At 35.7% G+C, this 10,489-nt stretch overlaps 1 protein-coding gene across 2 annotated transcripts; it reads left to right on the forward strand.

Annotated features, from left to right (window-relative positions):
- Positions 1-517: 517 nt before the first annotated feature.
- LOC114721497 (exportin-T) lies at positions 518-9,590 on the forward strand. Of its 2 annotated transcripts, XR_003738087.1 has the most exons (14): positions 518-2,442; positions 2,621-2,710; positions 2,797-2,886; positions 2,993-3,097; positions 3,261-3,320; positions 3,749-3,811; positions 3,895-3,990; positions 5,370-5,534; positions 6,259-6,432; positions 6,533-6,595; positions 6,668-6,766; positions 8,302-8,448; positions 8,834-9,030; positions 9,125-9,590. XR_003738087.1 is itself a non-coding variant. In XM_028907309.1 (13 exons), the coding sequence occupies exons 1-13, from the start codon at positions 718-720 to the stop codon at positions 8,921-8,923; spliced, it is 2,967 nt and encodes a 988-aa protein (XP_028763142.1). In that variant the 5' UTR covers positions 518-717; the 3' UTR covers positions 8,924-9,590. The 2 variants fall into 2 exon arrangements, 1 of the variants encoding a protein (XP_028763142.1); XM_028907309.1 differs by having other exon boundaries at positions 8,834-9,590.
- The last annotated feature ends 899 nt before the right edge of the window (positions 9,591-10,489 follow it).

The following is a 10,489-nucleotide window of genomic DNA, read 5'->3' on the forward strand; positions in this document are numbered from 1 at the left end:
TAGATTATTGACTGTTTGCATTGATTATAATTGGCATTGATTGATGACAGATGGTGCATTAATATTGACATTATTATTTTTTTGATGAAAATACGGGCCCAAGCCCAATCAGCTTAACACAAGCTCATGGTGCATACACACGAGAAAAACTAACCTGTTGCAAAGAAAGTAATTCTTTCCTCACAAGCTTTAACAGACTCGAAACAATTTCATTATTACCCATATTGATATTAATTTTAATTTTAAGAAGTTTGTTGTTGATAAAATTTAAGTAATTTTGTTATTAAATATTTTGAATATAAATTATAATCAAAATGTTCTTAAAAGTGGCCCAAATCCAAATAAGCTTTCTTAAAAAAAGATCTTCGGTAATTATGCGCTGTTTTAAGGTTTAAAAGATCTTTTGATTGATTTATTTTTATTTGCAAAAAAATTGAAAACAAAAAACCGAAACTATAAATTGCGCTGATTTCCAGGCAAAACGTATAGTTAATTCCCTTCTGTCACATTTAAAAACCTAGTAAGCACAGACTTAGCAGAGAGGTATAGCCAAAACCCTAGTCCTTGAATTTATTCCCATCGATCTCCGGTAAGCCCTCAACAAACCTTCTTCTCTCATTGCCACAAGCCCTATCCGTCTATTCTTGCTCGGAAAAAATCTGGAAACTGACCGGAAAGTTATTGGATTCTAGACTCTCTGCTTTCTTGCGGCGTCTAATGGATGATCTTGAGAAAGCAATTCTTATTATGTTTGATGAGTCGGGGGCTGTTGATGATGGATTGAAGAAACGGGCTAAAATTTTTTGTAATGAAATTAAGGAGAAGCCATCAATTTGTAGTTTGTGTATTGAAAAATTATGCTTTTCAAATCTTGTTCAAGTGCAGTTTTGGTCTTTACAGACATTACAAGAAGTGATTCAAGCTCGATACTCGTCAATGAGCCTGGATGAGAAGCATATGATTAGAAGCTCTGTATTTTCTATTGTGTGTTTTGAAGGGATCAATGACAACAGTCGGTTGAGGGTTTTAGAAGGCCCCGCTTTTATCAAGAATAAGCTTGCTCAGGTTTTGGTCACTTTGATTTACTTTGAGTACCCGCTAATTTGGTCGTCTGTATTTGTGGATTTTGTCCCTCATTTGAGCAAAGGGAATGCGGTGATAGACATGTTCTGTCGGGTTTTGAATGCCTTGGATGATGAACTGATTAGTTTGGACTATCCGCGGACCCCTGAAGAATTGACTGTTGCTGGGCGGGTTAAGGATGCGATGAGGGAGCAGTGTGTTGCGCAGATAGTGAGAGCGTGGTATGACATCGTGTCTATGTATAAAAATTCTGATCAAGAACTTTGTACTAGTGCATTAGATTCCATGAGAAGGTATATTTCGTGGATTGACATCAGGTTGATTGTGAACGATGCTTTTGTTCCTCTACTATTTGATTTGATTTTGGTTGGTGGACTGTCGGATCAACTTCGTGGCGCAGCTGTCAGATGCTTGTTAGCAGTAGTCTCTAAGCGAATGGAACCACAACCTAAACTTTCACTGTTGCAGAGCCTTCAAATTAATCGCATATTTAGATTGATAGCAGAGGATACTGATTCCGGGTTGGTTTCTGATATAGCGGCATTACTCACAGGGTATGCAGCTGAGGTTTTGGATTGCTTTAAGCGTATAAATTCTGAGGTTGCTAAAGGAATCTCGATGGAGCTTCTAAATGAAGTGTTACCCTCAGTTTTCTATGTAATGAAGAATTATGAGGTGGACACTACATTTAATATCGTTCAGTTTCTTTCGAATTATGTTTCCACTCTAAAAAGCGTTACTCCTTTGCGGGAGAAACAACTATTTCATGTGGGACAGATATTAGATGTGATTTTATCGCTGATCTGTTATGACCTGGGGTACCGAAATCATCTTGATGTTTTAGATAAAATTGGGAAGGAGGAGGAAGATAGAATGGTAGAGTTTAGAAAGGATTTATTTGTCCTTCTTCGAAGTGTGGGTCGTGTTGCGCCTGAAGTGACGCAATTGTTTATCAGAAATTCATTATTAAATGCTATATCATCTACCTCAAACAGCAATGTTGAGGAGGTGGAAGCTGCACTTTCTCTTGTATATGCACTTGGAGAGTCAATTAGTGATGAAGCCCTGCGGACTGGGAGTGGTATGTTGAGTGAGCTGGTGACTATGCTTTTATCAACAAGATTTCCTTGCCATTCTAATAGGCTAGTTGCTCTCGTGTATCTGGAAACAATAACAAGATATATCAAGTTTGTTCAGGATAATGCCCAGTGTATTCCTATGGTTCTTGCTGCCTTTCTGGATGAAAGAGGCATACGTCATCCTAACATCAGAGTAAGCCGAAGGGCCGGTTATTTGTTTATGAGGGTTGTAAAATTGCTAAAAGTGAAGCTGGTTCCTTTCATCGAGACAATTTTGCAGGTAGCAGAATATAATCTGTCCCTGGTTATCTTTTTCCTAAGTAATCTGCTACTTTAAATCTTATCATGCTGTTTAAACAAGATTTGTCATGCGTATTTCCTTCGATCATTCTTTAGTTATTGTATGAATTTAATTCATTATCCTAACTCATATCTCCTTATCTCATTTAAATACCCAGAGCCTACGAGATTCTGTTGTGCAATTCACCAGTTTAGATTATACAACAGAAGAGCTATCAGGGTCAGAAGATGGCAGCCACATTTTTGAGGTATTCTCATTTTACATAATTTTAGCATTATGGATATTTTTTGAATGCCTTTGTCATTTGGCTTATTTGTTATCTTTCTCTTCTAGGCAATTGGGTTATTGATTGGAATGGAAGATGTCCCACTCGAGAACCAATCTGATTATCTATCATCCTTGCTCAATCCTCTTTGTCAACAGGTTATTCTTGAATTTCAAAGTGTTGAATATATGATTTCTCAGATATTCTCAAAATCTATCTGCTGGTGTGTGATTTTTATACATGTCTTGTGCTTTTTTGATACAGGTTGAGGCATTGCTCATCAATAGCAAGTTATTGAGTGTAGAGGAGACTAATGCCAAGGTTGCTATTATCCAGCAAATTATCATGGCAATTAATGCTCTCAGCAAGGTGCTTTGTAATTTCCACTTTTCATCTTAATTACCCAAAATACTTACAACTCTTTATATTGATAAGCAGATTTACATTTTTATAATTTTGAAGTCAATATCTTCAATTGAAAAGCAGCAAACTTGAAACATTTTTCAACATATTTTCCGTGTCATTTTGGCAGGGCTTCAGTGAGCGTCTTGTAACTGCCAGTCGCCCTGCAATTGGTCTCATGTTCAAGAAGGTTAGCGTTTTGTTATATTTTAATGGATCCAAATGCACTGTCATTTATGTGGTTAAGCAGCTATAAAAAGGATTACAAATGAATAATCTGGAGTTTCACTTTCCGTTATGTAGTGAGCATTGTTGATATCTAATCTATGGCGTTTTTCATTTCTTTTTGTGAATGGTGGGATGTGTTTCTCTATTTTTTTATGCCCTTAGATGAAGACAATTAGATGTTTAATTTCTTATACCGATTTCCCATCTGCTGGAACTTACCCCGCTTATGTGGTGTGCGTGAGTGCGCTCTGCTTAAACAATTGTATCCAATTGCTTTGATTTACTGTCTCTTGGATGCTTTTTTGGAGTTGTAACCATGATATTAGCATTTCTTTAATTTCTCTCAAATTTATGTCATTTGGGTTATAATTCTTCTTTTCATTTACCTAGACATTGGATGTGCTTCTCCAAGTTCTTGTTGTCTTTCCAAAAGTTGAACCTTTGCGAAGCAAGGTAAGAGCTAGATACAGGAATTGGTGCTTCTCTTCTAAGTCATCAGTATTTGTTGCCTAATAATATTCACGCCTGGCATGTAGGTCACGTCTTTTATACATCGTATGGTGGACACACTAGGAGCATCTGTCTTCCCATACCTTCCAAAGGCATTGGAGCAGTTGCTTGCAGAAAGTGAGGTGCATATCATATCTGATTTCACTCAGTGTTGTTTAGATGAAGTCAGCGGGATGAGTAATTAAATTCTCTCCCAAAATACTTCGTTTGGATAGAAAATATCAGGGCCCTCAAAATTCTGAGTAATCTATTCATCAAATTCTTTTGACCAATAATTTAACTGTGGAAGTGTTTGACCAAAAATAGGATATTTCAAATTCTTATTGTTAACTGGACTCTAAGAATGAGCAAACTAGATGTGTGATCATAGGCGCCTTGATGCCAACCTCAGACCGGGACCTTTGACATGAGACACGCCTTGCTGTGCATGCAGCTGTCAGACGGACCTTGGACCTAGACTCAGCTACCAAACCAAAACCATGCGTGACACTGTGGCTTAGACCCTTGACGGAGATGTATCCACTGAACATGAGCCTAACCTGTACCCTTAACTTGATACATGGCATGGACCCATCTATCAGACTAAACTTGGACCCTGGGTTCAAGTTGTTGACCTCGACCAAATTGTTTGGACCCCTGACCCAGCCGTTAGACTCCATTCCTAGTCTTCATCACCAAACACGAACCACAGACTCTGACATCATATGGATTTAGAAAAAACTATGAAAAAATACACAAGAAGAAGGGTGATTTCAGAAATTGAATTAGAGTAGTTTAATTCCCTTGTATTTCAATAGGACTTTTTTAAATTCTTCATCCAAATACATCCAAATATTTTATTTTTGCAACATCTAGGTACCAATTCAGTTCTATGCACTACTTTGTGGTTCAATTGTTGATGTATGAGAAGTTCTTTTGTTAATTCCAATTAGGATGTGATGGCAATATGTTTAACATACCATCTCACCCTTAATTTTCTTGTTTGGTTGTTGGTGCATAGGTAATATTTGACCTCTTTCCATTATACATGTTTCTGCTTGCATTGTGGTTATCTCTCAAGGGCTTTCTGGTGTTTGAGATGTTTGCCTCTTGCAATAGTTGATGCATGTTGGTGTGCTCTATGGGGTTTTGAAAAATTCCATCCTTTGATGTTTGCTATTGCTGTTAGAGTCACAGCATGTTTTATGTTCTATTCTTAAATTTTGGGTGCGCTAAGTGAGCTTTAGGATCTTAGTGAATAAGTCTGCAAGTATGGTATCCTTTTATTTTCATTCAAAGACGGAGCAAGCAATAACTAAAAGAATGATGTTTTATTTAATGTTAATGTTATTGTGTTTGATTAATGCTTTTGTTACTTTGCTTCCAATACATCTTGATCTGACATGTGCGTTGAACTCTTGAATTGGTTTATTTGATGGTGTTGATCTCGCTACACTGCAACTGTTTCTTGTTCAACTAGGAAGAGCAAAACAGTGATGTCATGATAATGTTTTAATTGCAGCCAAAGGAAATGGTCAGTTTTCTTTTGTTGCTAAATCAACTTATCTGCAAGTTCAATGTTATGGTGTGTGGCATTTTGGAGGAAATATTTCCAGCTGTTGCTGGTAGGATATTCAATGTTATTCCAAGAGAAACATTGCATTCAGGTTCTGGAGCAATCACTGAGGTATGAAAGTATTAATCCATTTTGTAGTTCCATAAAGTGCATAAATTTGCCCATCCATTGGTTTTGTGTTAATTTTGTCATTAATTTCCATGATTTTCATATTGTTTGTTAAACGTCTCAAAAATTGATGAACGTGTGTTTGTTATCCTCATCTATTTCATTGTGAAATGCCTATTTTTCTTGATGTGTTTTACTTGCTGCAAGCAAGGGAATCATGAATTGCAAATTCGATGGATCTCTAGATTAGTGAGGCAGTGATTGATGATTGCCGGTTGGCTTTTATTACCGTTCTGCACTTTCTTGTTGACACTTCTTCCTGTTTGATTCAGCTTAAAACAACTGTAGAAAAGATACTGTGATGTTACTTTATGCTTTGGCAATGTATTTTGCTGAATTGTTCCGTTGGTCATGTCTATACTATAGATGTATAGTGACATTATATTTTCTAGTTTCTCTAATTTGAGCAGCATCTTTCGCTTTTAATCTGGCTCTTTCTCCTTTTCCTTCTCTGTTGTTGTATGCTTCTTCTTTGCACACTGCATGCAATTATTAGCTGAGGTTCATATTTGATGGAATTGAAAATCTGTTTTAAGGGGATATCGTGTACATTTTTATTCAGAAGGTTGATTCTAAATTCTTGTCACATTCTTTTTAGACAGCAGAAGTCTGGTATATTTTTCTTGTTAATATGCAACCTAAGATTCATTTTTCTTTTTCCTTGTAGGAAATTCGTGAATTGCAAGAACTTCAGCGAACATTGTATACGTTTCTACATGTGATTACTACACATGATTTATCTTCAGTTTTTCTTTCCCCAAAAAGTACTGCATACATGAATCAAGTGATGCAGTTGCTCTTATACTCTTCTTGTAATCATAGGGATATTCTCGTGAGAAAGGTAGTAATGAAAGCTACTTTATGTCATCGTGTGTTTTTCTCCTATTAGTACTTCTGAAATAAGCTAAAATCTGAACCTGATTTATTTATTTACATTATAGGCATGTGTACAGATCTTTATTAGATTAATTAAAGATTGGTGTGTCCATCCTTATGAAGAGAAGGTAAAGTCCCCATGCTTATTCTGATTTTATGAGAATACTTTCTTGCTGTGCTAAATATGTTATGATTAACAGGTTCCTGGTTTCCGTAACTTTGTGATTGAGACATTTGCACCAAACTGCTGTTTGCACAGTGTGCTTGACAGATCTTTTGAGTTCCATGATGCAAACACTGTAAGGCTCATTTACTGTTGCTTTGCAATTTCTTTGCGCATATTAAGTTTTTATAATCCTATCGTTCAAGATTATTACCGATAAAAAAATCCTGCCTCTTGATGGTCATTTTGTTGTTTAGGTCAAATTCTTAGTTAAAAGGTTGAGGTTATACCTTTTATCCTTTTTGCTCTGCATAGAGATATATTGGTTCATCATTTGTTTACACTGATGTAAGACTAGGAGGAATGTCGTTATTATTCCATCAATGGAAAAGTGGCTGTAGGAGTCTGGGTTTTATTGGGGATGGGAGTCCTAATTTGTGTTCGTGATGATTATTTTTACCTTCCATTGGTTGGAGTTCTTATTGAGCCTCCTCCTATGTCTCTCACTATTCACTCATGTCCACCATTTTTTGGGTCTATCTTGAAAGTGGTGGCTGTGGTAACGGCGGGTTGTGATCTACTAAGCATGAAGAAGCACAAATTGACACATCTTATGAAAAAAACATTTGCAACTTTCTGTTTACTTTTCATTATTCATATTTTGTAGGGGGGAAACACAACCTAAATTCTAGGTATCGAACAAAATCACATGACATTATGTTGTGTAACCATAGAATAATAATATGGGTTCTAGGGTTGGTCACTAGTTCTATAAACCACATGGGTTAATATTTGGCTCACTAATTCAATAAGGCCGAAGGGTAGTTTAGGTAGTTCTAGTTGCTGGTTAGTTATGCTAATTAGACAGCTGGTGGGATGCCTATAAGTAGTATCTTAACCTCTGTAATCCTTATCTGTCATCTAACGAATATTATGGCGTATGATTCAGTTTCCCTCTCTCATCTCTCAACTTCTTCTCTGTTCTCTCTGACTCTCTTCTCTCTTTCCCCTCTCTACTCCTATTTTCTAAAATACAACATTACATTAGGTGCATGGATCCTTTCCTTTGATATATCCATTCTATTTCATGGACATCATTTCATGCTTTGCTCATATTTGATTTAAACATTCACCCGTCTATAGTGGGGAGTATGGTCTTTTAACTCTTACTCCCTCCATCTCTTGATATAGGCCCCAATTTTGGAAAACACAAATCAAGGAAATACCAGAATCTATGTGATATGTAAAAGTTAGTTTTATCTTTCCATTCTTATTCTCAATTAAATGCCACATTATTTTAAACTTTAGGCACAATACATTAATTATACCTAGAAATTTGTATTGGGACTTGTATTTACTTATTTTGGGTACAAAAAAAAGCTGAAAATTGGGACCTATATTGAGGGACGGAGGTAGTATTATTTAATTAGAGCATACTGGTTCTTCATTTAGGAAGGAATATTAATACGTTAAGCATTATCTTTATTTTTTTGGTCTAAACTCATGCATGAATGATATTCAGTTGTTAATATTTGTTATTTTTCAAAATGAAGTCTTTTGTTGCATGCTTGAGTTGACATCAGTTAATTTCTGATAAATGCAGTTCAGCTTTCATCTTTTAATGGTTTGCTTTGAATGTATTACCTCAATATTTTCTTTCATTTGATTCAGCTTGTTTTGTTTGGAGAAATTGTGTCGGCTCAGAAGCTCATGTATGACAAATTTGGCGATGATTTTCTCGTTCATTTTGTATCTAAAGGATTCTCTGCTGCACATTGCCCACCAGATTTGGCTGAGCAGTATCGTCAAAGGTTGCAGGTAGTTCAACTTTTTGGATCTGTAACATCTTCAAGAGCTGCTGTGATCCAACTGGAACATGCGTCACTTAATTGAAGCTTCTGGTCCCATTTGTTTAGTTGTTTGTTTATTGTTCTGTGTGAATTTGTTGTAAAATTCTTTCATGCAAGTCCCTAAGATGGATCAGAGCTCATGCTTTATAAATAACTTGGATAATATGTAGAAAATGGAATAGAAGCTATCCTGATATTTGCCTTTTTATACATTCTTTGCTAGGATTCCCTATGGTCTGTCAATGAATTTATCTTGTTGCATTGTCAAGTGAGTTGTAGTGAATAATGTATCTTATGCGAGAGTGACACAGATTTTTTTTTTTTTGGCTGCTCATCTACTTTTCTTTCTGCAGGGTAACGATATCAAGGCACTGAAATCAGTCTACCAGTCACTTATAGAAAGCTTAAGAGTGCAGCAGAATGGAAGCCTTGTTTTTAGATAGCATACTGTGTTGGAGAAATGACAAATTCATCTTCCACAATGGCTTTCACTATTTTTTTTTTTTTGTGCCATGTCTTGTGATATGGCTACCAGTTTTGTCTGCAAAAGGTAATGAAGACTTAGCTACTATATCAAGGGAACTATGTAAATTCTCATTTACGATTCCGCTCCAGCAGTGCAGTCATGGTGTGAATATTTACAGGGTTGTGTACATAACTTGTGTGGCCGTTTTGTGGACGAGTATGGACACTCTTCTAGGTCCTAATTTTGATGAATTCCTCAAACTACCAACCAACCAGTGAAGTGGCTCAGGTCTATATTTATTCTTTTGTCTCGCAGTTGTAAATTGTTGGGAAATTCTTTCATTTCCTAAATTGAGTTGCATCCATCAAATTGAAGCTGCTCCTGCGTTGGGATCAAAATTTTGGTATTTTTCTCTCCAAATTTTGATTCATTGTTATATATGTACAAATTCTGTTGTTATAGTCTGGTTCTGTGCTGAGGTTATGATTTACACCATTGAACTTTTATTACGCGAGGTAGGGCAAAAATGTTCCCATCTTCCTCCAATATTTGAAGACGCTGATTCTTCCATGGGTTCCTTTATGTTTAGAAATGTGTTTTAGATGAAAAACATGATTTCTTTTGTCTAAGAATTATTTTCATTACCCGTTGCTTTCAATATTTTGCATGCTTAACATGAAGCCGCGGTGGGCTAGTTTTGGTTCAATGTCTCGAGTCTGTCTTTTCCAGGTTTCTTGTAGGGATTGCATACTCTTGCTCTATATTAATTATATATAAAAACTGGTCCTACTTGTAGATTTTTTTAATAACGTCGACTTCATTGAAAAACATTTATAGGATTATTGGTAGCTGTTGTAACAGGTAACCTGTTGAGTGGTGAGAGTGCACTTTTGGTCTTTTAACTTTACGTAAGATTTTATTTTGATCATTAGTTTCATAAAGTATATTTTAAGTTCTAATCCTATGCTGTTTTTTTCATTAGCAAAAAAAAAAAATACTAGTATTAAAATTTCAAATGTATATAAAACATTTGCAAATGTCAATATATTGAGTTAAATTTTTAGTATAACAATTATTGACACAATTATTATTTGAGAATAGTAGTATTAAAGTTAAATGATTGAAAACACACTTTATAAAATTAAGAAAAGTTGAATGATTGAAAAAATGTTTTATAAAAGGGTAAAACAGAAAAAACTTATTTGAATTTTGTGTCTGTTGTATATAATCTCCCTGATGTTATTGAATTTTAAATTTAGCCTCTTTGATTTTATAAATCTTTTACCTCAAGCCCCTTGCCGTTAATTTGGCTGTCGAGTCTGAGAGAAACTGCCTCATCAAATTAATGAGGATGATGAGGCATCTTACAAGACATTCAACATGGCGTCTGTATGAGTTAATAATTTCGTGGCAATTATATATTTTCATAAAAGGGCTAAAATGTCATTTTGTCATTAGAAAAAAAACAACCGTCATTTTTTTGGGACCCGTTGCCGCAGGCCGTTGCCAGCTACAACGCCACTATCCCTATCCAAGAAAACGC

The sequence above is a fragment of the Neltuma alba genome, unplaced genomic scaffold (genome assembly GCF_004799145.2).
Source record: "Neltuma alba isolate B1F8T4 unplaced genomic scaffold, ASM479914v2 tig00012044_pilon, whole genome shotgun sequence".
NCBI classification, from domain to species: Eukaryota; Viridiplantae; Streptophyta; class Magnoliopsida; order Fabales; family Fabaceae; genus Neltuma; species Neltuma alba.